Source organism: Acomys minous (assembly GCF_964271855.1).
Source record: "Acomys minous genome assembly, chromosome: 4".
Lineage (NCBI taxonomy): Eukaryota > Metazoa > Chordata > Mammalia > Rodentia > Muridae > Acomys > Acomys minous.
Genome location: NC_140486.1, coordinates 90595456 through 90616099, shown reverse-complemented (window position 1 = coordinate 90616099; position 20644 = coordinate 90595456). Strand labels below are relative to the sequence as shown.

Sequence of the window (20644 nt, the reverse complement as noted above, 5' to 3'; positions counted from 1 at the left end):
ATAAATTATTTATTACTTTGGAACCAGAGACTTCTACTTCAAATGTTTTCTCTTGGTGCTTAACTGGGAGCAACTAGAAGGTAAGCATTTTCTTCATCTTCTGACTTTCAGCATAGAGTAGAAACTTCTGGGTGAATGAACAGATAACAGGAAAACCCCCAGTCCTTTCATTTTAATCTGCATATTGAGCTCTTCCATAGGGAGCTTTCTGAGTCTGGTTTCTAGGTCACTTTGTTTTGTTGTTAAGTTATCAAAGGAGCATGAACAACCCATTTCAATGTCAGCCTCAAAAACAGTATAACCTAAAGGGCAACACAGCAGAAATTCAGATCATTCTGCTGGGCGTGGTGGCACATGCCTTTAATCCTGGCACTTGGGGTGCGGGACAGTGGGGACAGGCACATCTCTTTGAGTTTGAGGCCAACCTGGTTTACAGAGCAAGTTCCGGAATATCCAAGGCTACACCAAGAAACTCCATCTCAGAAAAGAAAAAAAAAAAAGGGTTATTTAGGCAGGATACATATCATTTCTTTAAAAGTCAACTATAAATGGCACTATGCTTGCTTTCTTAAGTATGCTGCTCGTCTCTGTATTTCCTTTATTACATGGAATTACACAGGAACAAAGCATCACGGATAATGGACATAAAATTTTGATAGCATAGGCTCCTTTAGGTGAACTTTAAGATGACTAAGAGAAGATGAGAGTCACTTAGACTCAAAAAAAAAATGGGTGAGGTCATGAGATCGGCAGCATATAGGCTCATTATTGAGTCTGGAAAGTTCCCTGCAGGAAATGAACAAAGCTGTAAGACTTTTGTGATGAAAGGGGCATAGTGAGCACCTATGGGTGCCTGTGCTGTATCACACAGGTAAGTGAGCATGCCACCTGGGTGCAGGGAAGAGCTACTGAAGGTGTGCCCTGGGAAGGAGTGTATATTGTAGGCTAATTTTATATTAGCTGGCAGGATCTCTTTCTTACTTTAGATGATTTTGATGATGCAATATACACAACGAGATGATGTTGCTGCTGCCTCGTCCTCCTCTTCTATCCTCCTTCCATCTCCTTTCTTCTTTTTCTTTCTCCTTCCTCCCTTCTCCTGTGTGTGTGTGTATGTGTGTGTGTGTATGTGTGTGTGTGTACATACATGTGAGCACCCATGTGCACACTTTCATTGTTAATTTGGTACCAAGTCAACGTGTGGATCTTACTGCTAGCCATCTGCTCTTTAAACTCAGACGACAGACACTAAAACCACAAAATAAAATCAACAGTGGCATGACTCTTACTGTGCTATTTTTGCTTTCTGATTCGTATGAGGCCAAGAACTTCCAATGACTCCAATAAAACCGAGTCTTCATCCAGCACATGTTTTCCATTTAACCAGAGGTTTTATTTTGCTCCATTGACTGCATTAATTTTCAGTGAACCTTTGGCTGAGACTGCTGAAAGTCAGATGATACCAGGCACAGGGCCACTTAACCAACGATGTGAGAAAACACAGAAACAAGAGTTAAGGAAAAACCAATCAAAGCACAAAACTACAACATCCTACATTAATAAAAGTTTTAATGCACACTCAACTAAAAGATGCACATAAGGATGACGGGATCTCCATTCACAGGCAGCCAACAGGATTGGAATTTAACTTCGAACAAAAGTTTGGGTTGCGCATTTTAAAGAGTACAAACCATTGAAGTTGAAGGGAAAAAAGAAAGAAAATAAATAAAGAAGAAAGAAAGAAAGAAAGAAAGAGAAAGAAAACTAACAATGGAGCATCAATGACCATAACATGTGATGGGATGATTAAAGAAAGAATTCAAGTATTGTTGTAAAGTTTGTCAGACATGTCTTGGAAGTTTGTGCATTTCCCATCTTTGCATAGTAAAAAAAAAAAAAAAAGAAAGAAAGAAAAGAAAAAGAAAGAAAGGAAGAAAATACATCACTTGGGAAAACCCCACAGCACTATGTGATTCATGATTCAAACATGCACCTATGTGTACTTGTCACTTAGCTGACAGGAGTAGCTCTAATGCAGCGGGCTCATGCACTACCTCAGGTGAGCAATGGAGTTAGCGCACACCTCCTCACCCAGGTGCCGTTAATCATCACAGCAGGTGAAATGGGACCTTGGTCATCATGTGACACTCTTCTTGGGTAACATTGAACAATGGTGGGCTTTGTGCTTTGAATTCAAATTAGTAAGAAGGAGTAGTCACACCACAAAATAAGCAAACGAATGGCGTGTGCAAGAGAAAATGCAGCAGAGAGTTCAAAATTGCATAACCTAACACCACTGGAAATGACTGTAGCCCGTCGCGTACAGTACGATTGCACTACCCTCCATGTCCGTACACACGTCGCTTAAAGCTTGTGTATTTTACATATACACACAAATAATTTAACATTGGAGCATAGGTTGGTTTACCTATGAAACTGTCAATGTAACGAAAAGTTACACTGACATTCGTCATATGTACATAATATTTGGGGACCACTGTGGTCTGATTTAAAGCATAACATCGCACATTTACAATGTTGTTTGTGAAATGCTCAAAACTTATCAGTAGAGATCTGGTCTGTCACCGGTATGGTTCTATGTCGAATAAAGTCGCCACGGCATCTCGGAAATAGCAGTGATATGAGTATGGTGAGGTTGGCAGCTGCTTGGCATCTCATGGTGAAGGGGACCCCTAAGCAATGCAACAATAGGGGGAGATACCAAGTCATCTGAGTCTCCTCCACCCTCCCTCTGAGCTGAGCCACTACCATGAAGTAAAGGGGTACAACCTGTGTCTTATGAAACCAGAAATAAGGCCAATAAGCCTTATAGATAGCCCTGTGATTACTATATAAACAAACAGCAAGTTCAAGCGAAAGACTGCATACCTGCGTAGCACCTGTTTCGCAGAAAGCCATCGAGGGTTAAGATGTGAGGTTATGGTCTGGGGGGAGTATATAGCAATCAAGGTTTCTGCTCTATGAGTGTGAAATGTCAATAATTAACGATTTCTTTGGGGGAAGAGGGGAAGGTCCAGGCTTAAGCAGTCCATTACTAGGAAATCTGCTCTTCTAGTCAAGGAAGAGGTTGTAAGACTCGGGTTATGCGTCTTGCTGGAAAAGGGCTTAGAGCTCAGTGGAGGAAAAAAACTCAGTGGTGGGAAGAAATGCATAGTTTATCTGGGTATCTTTTTGCTGAAAGTGAGACAGTAGGGGCCTTCGGGGCGGGGCGGTGGGTGGTCGTCTGAGCTCTAGATGGGTGTTCAAAACATACCTGGGAGGGAATTTCTTCAGTGACTTGCTCCCTTAGCGTTTCAGCAGGAGCTATCCAGGTGATACACTAAAGAAGAATTGGGTGAAGGTGAGGGAAACCCGGACTGTCCTGGGAATGCCAAGATTCTATCTTCCCAGCTGCCTGGAGGGGGAAGGAGGCTGTGGATTCATACCCAGTGGACCCCCAGCACAACACAGCTGAGGCCGTGGCCAGCAGAACATGGAGGGCCAAGGGAGCTCCTGGGATCACCACGCAGAGTGACCATGTGAAATGACCAAGAGGCTGCCTGCTGCCGGGCCCTGCCCCACCACACTGGGACTCTGTCACACAGATGCTGAAGCAGAAAGATGAAGCGTAAATGAAGTTTGACAAAAACAAAAAACAAAAACAAAAACAAACAAACAAACAAACCAAAAAAGCCCAGAACAAAACATATGAACAGAATGGAAAGCTTAAACTTTTCTCCAAGCTTTCAACATTTAAAAATTATTAATTTTTATTTAAGGCTTTTAGTTTCTCCTCCTTTCACATTTACAACAGGGAGAGAGAACTGTCTAAACCAAAAACTAAAATCATGAGCTTGGCACTTTTGTGATTAATTTGAGAAGGGTCTCTGTTTTCTTACATTATATACATGTGCTTATGATGACGTCAAAAAATTTTAGACTCATCAGTACATATATACTCACATTTACATAATTTTTTGTGTTCTTGTTATGGGTTATTTTGTGTCCTCCCGCTTTTTTTTTTTAATATTTGGTTTCAAGCATACTCATTTGTTTTGTGCCCAAACTCCCTGCATCTGCGGCTACATCTGTCTTGTTAAGCAAGCCCATTGGACATGTTATAAGAGAGGACAGAGACAAAAGGAAAGAAAGTGAGAGAAAAGAAAGAAGAGGATGTGGAGCAAGCAGCCAAACTCAAGTGTAGAAAGAATCTCTGCAAGGAAAACATTTCAATACAGACAAGTGAAAATGGCATGTCAAAATCTCTTATTTCCATATTTACATTTAGAAAAGAACTATACAATAGCATTGTTGAAATTCCAGCTCCCATTTCCAAAGGATGCTTGGTCCAGAAGAGAAATGATGGGTCAAGTGAATCAACAAGAGCACAGTCTAGCTGAGGGCTGTCGTGGGCTGGTCTGCTGCGGGCCGAGGGGCATGTGGGAGACGGGGAAAGTGTTTGGGGGTGGGGCCAAGGGGGGGGCGGCGTGGGGTGGTGGCGAGAAGGCATTGTCCAGGCCCAGACAGCGTCTGTGTGTTCATCTCTCATCTTCCCTCAGGACTTCCACTGTAGGTTTTGCTGAAGATTGGCTTGCTAGCTTGTTGTAATATATGCCATGCAGTTTTTAACCCTTTCCAAAATTGGATCTTCATGCCACTGGGGTTTGTCTTTGATAGTACAAGGGGGAAAAATCATGCCAAATCATTTAGAAGATATTAAGTCCCAGCAGGCTAAGGGAGGAGGGGGAGGGGGCGGGGAAGATCATTTGCTATTTGTACTTTTATTGCACTTTGTTGTTTTTCCTTTCTCCTTTAGTTAAAAAGAAAAAAAAATTAGGATTCTGAACAGCTTTTTTTTTTAAATGACATGGTCTTTAGGCCCCTCCCCTTCATTGACAGGTGATAGGGACCATTGTCGTGTTCCCCATCCCCATCCCCAAATTTGAGCTCTGTAGTCATTACCACCCAATGGTCTTGTTTACAGACGTAAGAGATCCGGCAGCATGACTGAGAACATGTCATACCCGGAACCCAACAGTGCAAGGTGGCATTCCTCTGGCACAGACGACTCAGATGGGGCCTTGCTGAGTGGGATCGAACCTCCTCTTCTTGACGTTTCTTCCCGGGACATCAAAAGAAGGCGCAGGAAGAGGGAAAGAAAAGCCACGATATTAATCAGATGACAATGAGAGACAAATGACGGCAATGACGACAAGGGTGCCAGTTCCAGAGTGGAGCAGACAGCTCACACGGTGGCCGTCTCTGAGTAACGCGAAACACAGACGAGCTAATGTTTTGGAATGTCTTCATGCTTCCCTCACGAGGCTACACACTTTGGGGAAGATCAAGAGAGACTTCAACTCACTCACTTCCAATCACAAATTGGCTCAGCTTTAGAAGTGAATACCATTGCCAGCTCATTAGGTTAAAAAGCCCTACAGGATACAGCCTCTTCTGGGTTACCAGCTAAGAGAATTAAGAAAAACTCCGAAGGTCTTGTAGGTGTTTATTTCAAGCCTCCAGAGTTCTGTAGTAATGGACAGGTCCCTCAGTAAGGCAGCAAAAGCCTTGCTCTGCCTGGTTCTGTCTGCCTTGGATGGGTGAGGTCTTACTCCACTATGGAACGAGCACTTTTTATGGTGGAAGGTGGGGAGACGGAGTGCACAGGGAGGTGGCACACCCAGGAGAACGGACACAGGTCCAGGTTAAGCAAGCAAATGCAGCAGTTTAGCTCCGCTGAGAGAAGTACACTCAAATACTTCGCTCACAGTGTCCAGTCTCCTAAAAAAGTGCTTCCTGTGCTTAGAGAGAGAAAGAGAGAGAGAACCAGCAAGACACAACACGGCAACAAACGTGAGTTGGTCATAACCTCCCCATGGTCTGGCTTCATGTGGGGCATCAAGCAAGGGGCTCATGCATTAGTCTGCAGACTGGCGGGTACAACACCACTGCCACCAAGGCGTCATGCAAAACTGCAGGCTGAGGAGCCCTCATTCCCTGCCCAGCTGAACACCGTCACAGGCCCTAAGTACTGGGCTATTATAACAGATTCCTCCTACTCCATGTGTCCTTTCAAAACAGAACCACAACCAAAGCTTAAAACATATAGAAAAGTGCCCTGCAAAGTTCCTACTTTCCCAGAAGGCCCACTCTGATGCTTCTCTTCTGAAATATCAAGCATTGGCACATCTTCAGCATAAATCTCCCTTTTCTCTTTTTCCTAGACTTCTATTGATACATCTTCATGAGAGCCTGGATATGTGGCACTTTAGCGTACAGAATTAATTCATTGCAGCAAAGTCTCTTTGCCTTAGGGCTACTTATTTTCCTTACCACCCAGTCCTTTTTGAAGTCAATGATCCTGAGCAAAGGCATTGCTGACTGCAGAGGGAACATAGGTTAAGACATGTCCATGATGTGTCTGTCACCAAATGAACTCACTGTGGGACTCAGGACCTGCATGTGCCATCAATGTCTCTGCTCTCTGGGAATAGGTCTAAGAGTGACATTTCCCACTGAAGGCTTGGAGGAGAGAAATACTGGATGCCTAACCTTGAGAAATTACCCTAGAGGACCAGGGACGCTATCCAAGCCTGCTGTGTATCCCTGCAACTCGGGAGAAACACCAAGCTCATGTCTCTGCAACTAATGTACACACTGGTAGCATTGAGCAGGACACGACCACACTACGCACGTTTAAATTCTTCCATGCAAATGCAAGGTCAGAATGGCAAGCAGCATGTACTGAAATTCTACTTCAGCCTGGCACCCAGGAAACTCCAATGTCCAAAAGTGTGTGTTCCTCTTAAACGTCAATTTGTGAAGGGTAGGTTGCACTTTCCCCACAGAACAACATTCTAAAGGATTGCTAAGTTCTTTGGTCAGACTAAGGCGTCATTACCCTATAGACCCGTATGTTTTCACTGTACTGACTGAAAGACATTTTCTCTGCCACTGAAGTCCCAGCAGTGGAGAATCCAGGCCCAGCACGGGGGAGGGAATCCAGAGACAAACAGAGAGGCGTAGCTCTGGAAGGCCACCCATCCACTGTGGGTCGGTCACTCACTCTATGCTGAGCACTGCCTGTCCTGAATTTTCTATATGAATGTACGGCCCTTGTTGTTCTGATTTAATGTGAAAGTGAAAACTGTCATAGACAGGTTCTCGCTGGCTTTCTTCCCAAACTGTCTCATCTGAATGCCCTCTGTTTACTGGATTTTTAAGGAAACTTCATTATCACACCAGAAAGGTATTTGTAGATCATTGTAAAATATCAATGCAATCCATTAGCCTTACAAGGACATCACCTTTGTCAATTTTTTTCTACCTGTCAGAAATCAAAGCTTTTGCCTATAATGTATGTATTATATACATACACATCCATGCATCACTAAAGATCTCTAGGTAATAGCTACCACGGGTCTTCTGAAAAGGATATAGAATTACCTACTACCATCACCTTCTTTTTTTAAAAAATTATGTGCATGAATGTTTTGCTTGCAAGTGTGTAAGTGCATTCATGCATGCCTAACACCCTAGGAGAGAACACCAGATCCTCCTGAACTAGAGTTGGAAGCCACCATGTGGATGCTGGGACCCAAAGCCCAGTCCTTTGCAAGGATACCAAGTACTCTTAACTGCTGAGCCATCTCTAGCCACCTACTGTCACATTCTTGTCTAGTCCCTATACCCATCACCAAAATTAGCCCCCTCCCCCCAAAACCTCTAGGCCACCTTAGAGTGAACTCATGTCCTTTCATGTCTGAGTGAAGGAAACACACGTGTCTACCTGGTCTGCCTGGCATCATGTATGTATATCTTCATCATGTATGACAAAGAAAGAGCCTAACCCAAGAGTCTTGAACAATAGGGAATGTGGCTCCTTATTTTGCACTGGAATATGACGTGGAAATTAGAAGGGAAAGCAACAATTTGGTTACCAGTCACAAAGAGAAACTGGTTAAAATTTATTCTACTACTTCCTAACTTTAAAAAAAAACTCAAAATATTTTCTCTCCCCACCAATATTCAATCATTTTTCTGGCCAGAGCCCTACATTTTGGAGGAGGGCCAACTGTGACACTCTTTTCTTTAGAGAAGAAATGGAACAGAGTGGAACCTAGCCTCCCAAAAAAATGTCTTAGAGCTCAAAGAGGGCTCTAATGCAAGTGGTTTCTCAGAGAGACAGAAGCACCTGTGGGGAGTACAGGCTTGATACATGTCTTGATAATGTCTTGTCAGGAATTGCCCTAAGAGATTAATATGGGCTCTGCAGGCAATGGTGGGACCCCACTTTGCCACTGGAACCCCTGGAGACCAGGTTGGATAGTGAAGCACATTAGGGTTCCAATGAGGAATGCATTGTAATATGCCTGAAGAACCCCACTCAGCCTGGATTCATCCAACCCTATGGTGAGTACTGTCAGAAAGCCACCTCACTGTCACCTCCATGCCACCATCAAAGACATATTTTTCCCTATTGCTATTTCTTGTGATATTGATAAATATTATGTGCATGGGCTCACATCCAAATTCCTATATTCAAACTTAGGGGGTTGTACTGGCTAGCCTTTTGTCAACTTGACACAAGCTGGAGTCATCAGGAAGGCAGGAGCCTCGATTGAGAAAATACTTCCATAAGATCTGGCTGTGGGCAGGCCTATAGGGCAATCTCAGTGACTGATGTGGGAGGGACCAGCCCATTGTGGGTGATGCCATCCCTGGGCTGGTGGCCCTGGGTTCTACAAGAAAGAAGGCTGAGCAAGCCATGAGGAGCAAGCTACTTAAGCAGCATCCCTCCACGGCCTCTGCATCATCAGCTCCTGCCTTCAGGTTCCTGCCCTGTTTGACCCTGGTTTCCTTCAGCAATGGGCTATAATACGGAAATGTAAGAAAACAAACTCTTTCCTCCCCAAGTTGCTTTTTGGTCATGGTGCTTCATTACAGCAATAGTAATCCTAAGTAAGACAGGTGTGTTGCATAGTTCCCTTGAAAGTAATACTAGCAACCCTGTTAAATTTTTTAGTGCATATTTGAAATTTACATTCTGTTCTTTCTAAGCTTTGGGGACGATGCTACTAAAAGTATCTTTCACTTATTTCATTTGTTCCAATGTCCAGTAAAAACAGTAACTCTATTAACTTAATTGAGGATCATTAATAGTTGGCGTGAATTAGGGGTCAGGAACCTACGCAAGTCAGCCATGACAGAGGTTAATGATCCTCCCACCACAGCTCGTAACTTCATTCTGTAGGTGGAGAGAAAAAGAATGTGGCAAAGAAAAACAAATGCAGATGCAAGAAGAAATGGGGGTGGGTTGGTGTGCCACAGCCTATATTCACGTCTGACAAGACGCCTCAGAATTAGCCACAATTCTCAACACCTGGAACCACAACCACTCTGTCACCCCTTAGGATTCTCAGACCACTAGATCATGGAGTATGGGTTTAACCAACGTTACCACATGTTGGGGGTTGGCCTGGTACTCTGTGTGTTCAGATGCTACATGCTGGGTCCCAAGATCTGGTTGCAGTCCAGAGGGGTGCATTCTCACTTACAGCTAACAATGGTGTGTAAACCTTGCTCCCCAATTATCTCTGATTGGTTACATTTTTAAAAGGCTGGACATCATGTAACTGGGCAGAGGAGAGGCAGCCGGGGCTTCGGTTCCTGAGCTTGGGGTCTCAGGTACGGACCACAAGGCTAGGAGAGGAGAAGAGGAAAAAGGAAGACTTCATGGGACAGTATGGACCACAAGCATGAGGGCTGGCCTGAGGGAGCAGAACCAGCCTAGACAGGATGAATATTGGCAAAGTAATATTGGGGATCATGGCTGGGAAACAGAAAAATAGCTTAGAGGGTTCATATCTGCTCAACCCTAGTGCTTTGAAGCTTATTATAAATTTAACAACTCTCTGTGTCTTTTATTTGGGAACTAAACAGTTCTAAAGTGAAATAGAACCCCTTAAAAGATAATTAAAAGTAATAGGATGCATAGAAACACCCCAAAACAATTCCAATTCAACTACATACCCATTTTGATTTCTCAATATAGCTAAATACATGAATGCATCAATGAAAATCCCACCAAAGAGTACTAAGTTTCTCCCCCCCCCCCTTGTGGGGAACTGTACAACTTTGCATATGGAAGTCATGTGTACATTCACCAAATGTTTCAGACTCTACCACTTGACTAAAAAAAAAAAAAGCAACCTAAATTTGTGTTAACTTTAGATGTCTATAATTTTGATGATTTTCTCTAACCTTCCTACACAAGCGTGAAGCCACTCACACACCCACAGGTTCTCCCAAAGTCCTGTCTTTCATGACCTAATTCAGAAGAAGTGTGATCTAAGGAAAAAGCAAGACAATAACAGGCGACAGCATAGCTGTGCCTCTCACTTGCATTTGTGATCGTGCATCTGTGCAGGTCAGGGGTGACCACGACCCTCGCCCATATCTAAACTATTTATCCAGCACATCACACGTAAAGGACCAGTGGCGCCTGCTCCTTGAATCTCGCTTAGACACTCTCGACAACTTCGGGCGACTTCGCTCACTCCTCTTCTGGGAATAGTGCCCCAGTTTCAGGAAGGATTTCCAACAGTGCTTTCTGGAATGAAATTCTTCACAATCGTTTCCAATTTCTGCTTCTAAAGGAAACTGTTTCTATTTCCCCTGAATTCAGTGCAGCTCTGGAAGGCTTCCAACTCACTACCTTCAAGTTATCTCTAACTGTCTTCGAAACTGCCCAAGTGCTGGGGAGATCTCAGAGCGAGAGAAACAGTTCACAGCTTGATACAAACCACCAGCTAGCTACTATTAAGATCTGAAGCAAACAGTGTGGCAACTGCTATGTACAGCATAGAGTACAACAGCATCTCCAATTCCAACTCCAGAAGCTACACAAAGAAGACGTTAATCATCTGAGAAATATTCTTGGCCCATTATCCTCAGGGCGTGAAAATATTTACTGAATGATGCTGTGCAGCATTGTGCCTTTCTATTATTATTAATTTTTTTTTGCCAAAAAAAATGAGTATTACAGCAACAGGAAGTAAGAAGGAGTTTTAACTGAGCTCACCCAGAAGTGTCCCTGTCTCACAGTCCCCACGCTCGGTCAGTGGAGCTGGGATTGAACGTGGTGCGGTTGACTCTGTGTCAATCCCTCACCTCGTCCCCCGCTCTCCTGATGACTGGACATCTCTCTCAGATGGGAATGATCCGTATGGAGCCTCAGCCGCTTACTGACACGGTGATAAAGGCTTCTCCCCCAACACATGCAGTTCAAGCCGAGAGCTAGCCAGGCTGCTGTTTTGAGGTCCTGCTACAGAGCAGTGTGCTCTCAAAGAGAACAAAGAGGTGGTACATCTGGCACCGCGTGACGACGCAGAGTGGCGATGATGCATGGGAGATGGTTTCTTGGGCCTTTGAAATGAATGCTTCGTAATGCTAAGAATCTACACGCCACGTAATGAGCCAGATTCCTTTTTTCTGGAGGCACATTTAGTTGTCTTTTAAAAAAAGAAGCATTATAAACACAGTACAGAATTTCTATAATATACGATGACTTTTTCACAGTAGTGGGACGCTAAGAAAATTTTTCCTCTGGACTAAAGGGAACCCAAACAAAAACATATCGCTTCTAGGATGGCCCTTAAGTGATCCAGGACCCACCACGCCTCGTTCAGAGGAGGAGAAATTCAAATACTAGGTGCTTATTCAGTTTGTGCATTTCTGCTAGTGTGCTGATGCCACAGTTACTATTTCACTAGACAATTCCAACTTTATAGACATGGGTGTGGAAAGCAAGCACCATTCGATACATGTTTCCAAGCAGAAGGCTCTCAAAAGGGATTATTCATTAAATCTTAACACTGTAACAAATTAGCAAAAAAGAAAAGTTGACTTGTTTGGATTATATCTTGGTATCTTTTCTTTCATAATCATCATCTAATAATATTTTTAAGTGGCTTTAATGAAAGCCACTACATGTTCGTTTAAGGCAAAGCTTCCACCACTGAGTGGCTGCACGGAAGCAATGTTGGGGGGAAGGCAGGCGGGGCAGGGTTTGGTTTGACTGCAGGTTTCAGTCCTCACTTAAATTCATCCCAACTAACCTGGATAAAACTGAAGACTACCTGGCAGAGGAAGGCTTATCTACAAATAGCAGAAAAGCAAGTCACCAGGGCCCAAAATGTATGAAAGTGGTTCTCCAAGGAATCAGAGGTATAAACTATCCAAACTAGATCAATCGGGTTTATCTGTGGTTACTAAGGTCTACCTTAGCAATCTGGGTTATCACTATGCAATCCAAAAATAAAAGTCATTATGAAAGCATAGCAGGCCAGTCCATTGTGCCAACATTACAGTAAATGCCACAAAGCCATTTGCTCTCGAATTTGGTTGGTTAGAGAAAAAATAAAATTATTTTAAAAATATTTTTAATTTTAAAAAATGAAGGTTTTTCGCAACACAAAGTTATATGTAAAAAAAAAAAAACAATGGTTATGTAGTGACTGAGGTTATGGAAAACTCCCAATGAATTCAGAAACAAGAATGTAAGTGTATTTATTTCCTTAGTCATCTGGGGTGCACATGAAAGCACCCCAGGAGGCTACAGTATCTTCTATGGAAGGGCTCTGGCTTCAAACTCAGTTCCCTGCACTCCCCTGCGATGACCTTTGATGCTCCATGCCGTGTGTTTCTAGCCCACTCCTGAGTAAAAGTGCATACTGTTTGTGATTTTTACTGTTAACACCAAAGTCTCGTAGCAGGAACTCAAAACCAGGTTACGTAAGCAGAAAAGAGAAGTGCCCGAGCCACAGAGAAGAAGACATGCGGCATTGCTTACTTAAATCCCCAGCCCGTGCCCCCAAGGACAATAGCTGCTACCAGGATGGCACCAGCGATGGAGCCTATTATGAGATTGGTGGCGCTAGGACCTGTGACAAAGGATCATGGGAAGAAAGTCACGTGAGCCAACTGCTTTCGTTATCACGGCGGAAAGGCAGGTAAGCAGCTTCAGGAAGTAAAACCCTGTTGAGCAAGGTCACTAAATGCTTACATTGCTTTCTTGTTTTAGCATAGTGTGACGTCAGATACTTCCGCCTGTGACTGGCTGGATCATTCCATCTTTAAGTCGACCCTTTCTTTGCCCACTGATCTTAACCTCTGCTAGGTCAATCTTCCTCAAAACTTGAAGCTGATCAGCCCCACTTGCTTTCACTGCACGTGTTTTGTGTCTTCCTCCCTTCCACCCAGATCATTAAATCAAACAGGTGTGTGCAAAGAACATGGCTCCACTAGCGCCGGCCACACCCGACTGCCAAATACATGACGTAAATGGCCCCACGGCAGGGCTGCTCCAACTGACTCACCACATCCTCAATGCCTTTTGTTCCCTACTGGGAGACAGTGAGAATGTATTTGGAAGAGGTCAACCAATAAAGGGTCTGGCTTTGAAACTTTATTCTCATCTGTTTCTTACTGATTCTTCAGTGTTAAGAGCCCAAAATGGGCTCACAGATAGATGTAGGAGACCTAAAATTTATATGAGTGATTCACAGGAAATGGAAATGAAAGGATTCTTCACATTCCAGTTGAGAATATATCTTTTAAATTCCCATTTCTCATTAAGAGAGATTTGAGACTTGGTAGTGTGTTTAAAAGTTGGCAGCACATCACAGTAACCCCATTCTTCTCCGTTTGGCTTTTAAAGATCAAAACAAAGCATAGTTTAAACGAAGAATGAATTTCACCTCCTCCAGGATCTACTATGCCGTGCCCCCTAATAACCAAATACCTTCAAGTGCTAACTACATATACCTGCTCATAAGTCAACAACTAGCCAATTGTGCTGGTTTTCCTAAAACCCTCCTCACGTAAGTGGACGCCATTTCTTACATCACCACAGCTGACTGGGTGATGGCTTTGCCTAGAAGCCACGCAGCACTAGAAGAGTAAGTGCGTGGGCAGGAGGCGGTAGACTGGAGTTCTAAAATCACAGAGGGTCTGTAGAACACGAGTCTCAGCAGCCTTTGGAGACACATGAAAGATAATAAACAACGGGAGTGAGAATGCTAAGTGCCTTTTAGGGACTATATAGTGAGCACTGATCCACTCATTTCTGAGCATTTGACGCATCGTCTCATTGAATCCTCACAAAGGAACATGCGAGGTAGGAACTGGGATCGCCCTGCTCGATAGACAGCTCTGTAGGAAACAGGTAATAGAAACAAGATGTAAACATGGGCTTGCCTGACTTCAGGACGTGTGTTATAAGCCAAGGGTCAGCACACTGGAGCTCAGAGGGCACATCTGGCCCCGCTGTCTATTTGGGCAGAGACAGCCATGCCTTTTTGCTTATATACTGACTCTAGCTGCCTTTGACAGCGATGCTGAGCAGCTGTGGTGGCTACCCTATGGCTTGCAAGGCAAGACTCTCTACACCCGTTTGTGTCACGACTTGACAGAAAAGTTTGTGAGTGACTTCTCTGATGAGACTTCACTCTATTCCACATGCTTCGTCTCCATTTCTCCACAGAGAAAGCTGAAGGCAACAGTCTAAGATACATCCGTAGGGCCATATATGCACCTACACTTGGGACAGTTTTCACTTTGTTGGCTCATAAAACAGGTTGGGATCAGATTCAGTTCAGAACCTGCGAGAAGTGATCCCTGATGTACAATAAACTATGGGGTAGAATTTTAAGATTAAATCTGTCCATGGAAACCGTATTGGTCACATGAACATCACACTACCAGTTAAGCCAGCAAGTATTAAAACTATGTTGTATTATATAATTCTAAAAACTCATGTAATATCAATTATAAATAAATGGAACTTGAAGGGGAAAGTCTGTAAACTATGGGAGAAAACATTCATGAACCAAGAACATCAAGCCTTATTTTTAGTTTTAAAAAAATCATACACTTAAACACTTACCTGCCCCAAGCATAAATAGCAACAAACCAGCCACACTGGAAGGGATGGGTGGGAACAAACGCCAGCAACAGGACTGTTTACAACAAAGATCTTTTGATCCTGCCCATCTCTAAGACTTGAAGGATGGCCAAGCGTCATCGCTTCGGCATTGAAACTATGGCCACTAAGTAATATAGAAAACATGTTTGGGAAGATCTGTCAAAAACTGTCTTCCCTCTTAGAAGAATTTCACATAAACATATATCTAGAGTTTGGGCCTAAGATAAGAACTTCCGGCCAGCCATCGCAAAGTGCAACTTGCAGGACCAAGTTCTCCTCGTCAAACATTTTAGCATGGTCACACGCTTCATTTTCTCACAGGTAAAAAGAAACGCAAACCCTTTGCCCCGTGCTGCTGCTCCTCCTAATTTAAGATGTGTCAGAGACCATACAGATGGAACGTGAGTTAAAAGACATACGGTCTTATACTTGCAACCCCAGCGTTTAGAAACCTGAAGCAAGGGGATTGCTACAAGATGAAGGCCAGCCTGGGCTACACAGTTAAATTCTGAACGAGCATAAGCAATACCGTGAGATCCTGTCTCTGTTAAACAAAACAAAACAAAACGGTCCAAGGCTGGCCAGGCCACACAGCTACAGAAGAACAGTTTCAAGTGTAACATACACACCTGCTCCCCTCCTGGTGCCCAAGTTGCCTGACTTGGGTTTGTAAGAAAAGCAGACGTGCCTACAGGCAGTGAAGCTGAGGGAATATGCTGACACTGCGCATGCTCGTTCTGTGGCCTAAGTCAAGGATAGCTCGTGTCCTCTTGAGGCACCAATAATGATTTTTCTACTATGAAGTGTTACCAGAACCTCAGTATACAGAAAACACAGTGTGTGAAGGGTGACTCCTGCCGTGTTGTGTGTAAGTGCTCCCTGGGTGATGGAGAAAAGAGGGCTCTCTGTTACTGTAGTCTGTGCCTAGCAGTTTAAGACAGTCGGAGGGTGTGGATCAAGTGCAGAGCACCAGGAGAGCTGTGTTTCTGGGAGTTTAGAGGGCAAGTAACCACAGCACATGGGTTTAGACACTGGATATTTTAAAGGCAAAGCAAATTTTGCAGCTGTTCACTAAGGTTGTATACAGTTTGAACGTAATACGTTTTCGTTTTTAACCTTCCTTGCTCCAATGCTTATGAAAATTTTGGAGTTGAATTATGAGCCACTTTTATAACAAAAAATAATAATAAAAGAAAGTCGTGTCCTTAATATCATCTTTTGAAAAATGGAGTTGAAGCCTTATATATCACTCTGTAGTAACAGGATGTCATTCTGCCTTTTAAAAATTGTGATAATTGTTGGTGTTCCTAATTGTATATATGGATTCATTTAAATAGTAAAATGAATTCATTATAATTCTTCTACGAAACACTCCCATTAAAGCATTTTGCCAATTAATAGCTTTTAAAAAAATTAAGATCTGTACTTTAAAAGTCTTACAAGTGGGAGAGCAAAGGAAGTTTTGGGCTCTTGCTTTAATTGTGGATAAGCACCCCAACATTTTTCATGCCCCACATTGTTCCAGACAGGAGAAGGTTCTATAGTGCACAAGAAAAAAATCACAAGACACAAATACACCCAAATCACAGCACAGACTACACCAGCACAGGAAAACACTGACAAGACCAACATGGCAGGGTCAGGGTCAGGGTCCAGGTATCACCTCACACACCAAGCACCAAGGATGGACACGCAGGGACTCACGATGCTTACTCTATTCCCCACCCTGTGCCTCCAAAAATCACCCCCAGGGCCAGAATGGTGCCAGCCACAGCCCCTATGAGCCTGCTTGTAGCCATGTTCACTGTGTGGAGGAAAAACGGAGATTTTTTTAAAACAGGAAATCATGCACTGATTTCAACTATCATACAAAAACAATCTCTTCAAGAAATGCTTTGAAAGTTAGCTAAGTACGGATAACTTTGCTCAGAAGTTTGAAACTGAGATGGGCATACACCAAAAAATGCTGGGAAGTAATTTTTATCTTCAGACTCTACATATTCTACTTAAAACATAAGCACTCATAAATACTTTTAGAATCGTAAGTAATCCTGTTTGAATTATAGTTCCTAGTGATATAAGGCAAAATTTTAATTGCATTACATCAAATCTATATTTTAATTATAAACTAACCTGAATGCATGATTTACAAAATTTTGACTATAGATTCCAGTGCATATCTCTCTCTCTCTCTCTCTCTCTCTCTCTCTCTCTCTCTCTCTCTCTCTCTCTTTCTCTCTCTCTCTCTCTCTGTGTGTGTGTGTGTGTGTGTGTGTGTGTGTGTGTCTGTATGTGTGTGTGCATGGATTAGCATCTCTGAAAGCTGCAGAGGTTGCGACAGACCACCAAGTTATTAGTGCAGGGCGGAGACACTCTCCAGCCATGCACCGTCACTCTGTGCACTGCTTTCAAAAGTTGGAAACCAGATCTGGAAGAGATAGGGATCCCCAACGGTGTCTCTATATGGGCTCCATGACGTCACATATTAAAATAGGAGAGAATATTATTTAGGGTCAGTCATGCCTGTAAATATATAAGGGAATTGGTTCAAAGACACTTTATCTCTTGTTTAAAGGCATTGAATACAAGTCACCAATGAAAACAGTGTCACCTGGACAGGACTGTATGACACAGATGGGACGCTGTGGACACAGGGGGACAGAACCAAGAAGTGGGATTCACAGTCACAACGGTTTAAGGCATCCTGCTGTGCTCCTGGACCTTTTAGTGGGATAGTGCCCCAACGGGAGAGAACTGTGGCTCTCTAAGCCTGCTTAGCAGTCTCACAATGACCTCCGTTTGTTCACGAGGTCAGTAATATAAACAAGAGTCTCAGGGCTATTAACTAAACACAGGCAGAGATAGCCTTTTAAAAATAAAAAGATGGAGACACAACAGAAAACAGAGGAAGTCTGGCAAAAAGCACGAAGAGAAGGGAAAGAGAGCGAGTTAGGCCGTGGCCCCTGGCCTGAGCCACCTGTTTCCCCTCACAACCATCCCAACTGCAGCTCACATTTCCTACCTACGGAGGCCAAGAGTAGGAAGGGAAGGCGTTCCAAATAGAAAACATGGTTTCTTTTTCTCTTTAAATAAAACCATCGCTTTCAGAACGCTAAATTAACGATCATAACTTCTTTTTGCGGAAACACACCAGTCAACCATACTTTCCCTGCAACTCTCATAGAAGGCAGACGTGATAAATTATAAGAAAGCATTTCCTTCCTCTCCTATATAATGTGATGCCAAGTTAATAACTGCGAATTTTAAAAATTATAACTACTACAATGAGAGGCGAATAACAATTTCGCAAACTCTTTTATGTTTGTGGTGGTATAATTCCTCAGTGTAGAGGCGGGAGGACTAGGCGGCCCACTGTGCGTGTATTAGAAACCTGACCGGGGGTGGGAGGGCGGGGGGAGGGGTGGAGGAAAATTTCCTGCGGATGCTTCAAGCACGTATCCAGGCGGGCAGATGATGAACCTTAATCAGCACTGAGAAAGAATAATTATCTTCAGATTCTTAACAGATAAGTGCTCTCAGCGTAGAGCAAATGAGCAAGAGGGTGGGAACTGGCTTTCTCGGAGCTCTTCTCTTGTGTGGTCCCGATGCTCTCCGCTCTGGCGTGCTGCAAATAGACTGGAAAGATCCAGCGGGTCCCCTGGTTACGATCCTGACCTGCATTTTTATCTTTTTAAATTCGGACTCAACCTGTTTTCGAATCTGTTTGACAGGAACTGACTGAGTCACCCTCAGGAGGGCAGCGTTTTACAGGGCACGGATTTAGCAGCTACAGTGGAGAAATCTGAATTTTTTTTTTTCCCTGGGGCCTTTGAAAGTTCATGGCATTAGCTTTAGTTCCACACTCATTGATTTATTATGTAGCTGCTTATGTTCATTAATTCCGCCCTTCATATTCACTCGCTATCTACAAATGCCCCTTTCACTCCTAGGCTCTAGGCTCTAGACACAATGACGTATTTCATTTTCTCCTATGGCCCTGACTATGGCACTCTCTGGGCTCACAGCTGCGAAGCCCAGTCCCGGTTTTGGAAACTTGACTTCGTCCCCTCGCTGCCTGACACACTTATCTTTCTTTACACTCTTCTGACAGATCACGCTCAACCTCAGTACCTTTCTCTGTATGTGCGTGTTGTCTGTGGGTTTGTAACTTTCAATCCTGCTTCCTGTTCTGTAAGTTGAAAAAAAATAATAGAACTTTTGATAAGTGTGTAAGATCAATGTGCAAACCATAGATTTTCTCCTTTTTAGAAATAAAGATTCTCTACTTTGCACGTAGAATTCCTGCACAGGTAAGTTAGGAGTCACATATTTAAAGAACGGCGCTCTCTTTGAAGCTGAGTGTTTGTTTCTTAGAGTTTCCAAGTCAGGAGGATGCAGTGTTTCACCTCCATGACGCCAGTGGGCCACCAGGAGCTAAGCACCTCCATCCCTTGGCATTTCAAAGGCAGACAGCAGCAAAGCCATCACTGATGGCCTCTAGGCCACAGTTCTTCCTGCAGGGAGTTACTTAACTAAACTGAAGGTTACAAATAAACACTAAATAAATCCCTTTATTTAACCGTATACTGTTGATATTATAAAAATATTTCATCCATGGGTCAGACATAAATTAAGATCTCCTTCCCCCTTTGCATGAAATAAAAATATTTCAGTTTTAGAATGCTGGGAGATATGTCTGGAAGGACATGGGATGAATTATTTCATGACAAACATTATTTTAGCTGAATATGATGGTATACACTTGTACTACCAGCAGCTGGGAGGCTGAGGCAGGGGGATTGTGGATTTGAAAGCCAGCCAGAACTACATAGCAAAATCCTGTCTCAACCAACAAACAAACAAACATTGTAATTCATGCTATCAATGAGATAGAAGCTTTTCTGGATGCATATAAGATAAATTTATAGGCACTAAATTATTGTGAATGTGGTAAACCCTTAAGCTTTGGTGAGTCTGTGGTTAATGAGAAAGTGCCTGGCATACACCTAATACTTCACATAGGAGAATCATCCAATGATCTGACCACAAAAATCAAAGTCTGTCATACGGAAGTCACCTAAAGGCTGTCCGCAAAAGCTACAATAAATAATATCTGGTGTGTTGTAGACATTTAAAGTAACTGCTTTCAAAACTCAAAACTCTAGCGATGTACTTCACTTCTTCGGAGCCACAGTAAGCCCCATTGACAAATAATGACTCCTCTAATAGGCGTAATCACTGCTCGGCTATTGTCCTCCTTTCTCTTTCTTACTGTGCACAGAGAACTAGCAGAGGGACTTAGCATTCCACTTTAAATGAAGCAGTAGCAGAAGAGACACTGGGGTTAAGCTCATGTGATCACATTTTATTTAATTAGCTGCTAACACTAATACCGTAATTAGTTTTCCCGTTTGTAGAGCAGCTGATCTGAACGAATTGCCTTCAAGGTCCTTTCTATCTCTAATTTGATGACTAGGGTCTTCATGAAAGGGTCTAGCCCGCCTTTCTTTCTTTCTTTCTTCCTTTCTTTCTTCCTTCCTTTCTTTCTTTTTGCTTTTTTTCCCCCCGCCTTTCTATGAATACTATCCCTGCCCACACAAGTCGATGTAAGGGCTATAATCCACTTTCTTGCCTTTTCTCTTGTCACCATCAAATGAG

At 43.2% G+C, this 20644-nt stretch overlaps 1 protein-coding gene across 3 annotated transcripts in view; it reads right to left on the bottom strand.

Moving 5' to 3' along the window:
• Positions 1–1552: 1552 nt before the first annotated feature.
• ADAM23 (ADAM metallopeptidase domain 23) overlaps positions 1553–20644 on the bottom strand; it is a 148844-nt gene continuing 129752 nt past the window's right edge. Inside the window, exons 25-26 of one of the 3 annotated variants that reach the window (XM_084779287.1) lie at positions 12854–12944; positions 1553–5118 (exon numbers count right to left, since the gene is read on the bottom strand). In XM_084779287.1, coding sequence (XP_084635413.1) covers positions 5070–5118; positions 12854–12944 — 140 coding nt within the window. In that variant the 3' untranslated portion in view covers positions 1553–5069. Of the gene's footprint in view, positions 5119–12853; positions 12945–14836; positions 16791–20644 lie in introns of those variants that run through there. The other 2 variants (XM_084779288.1, XM_084779289.1) reach the window with 2 other exon arrangements.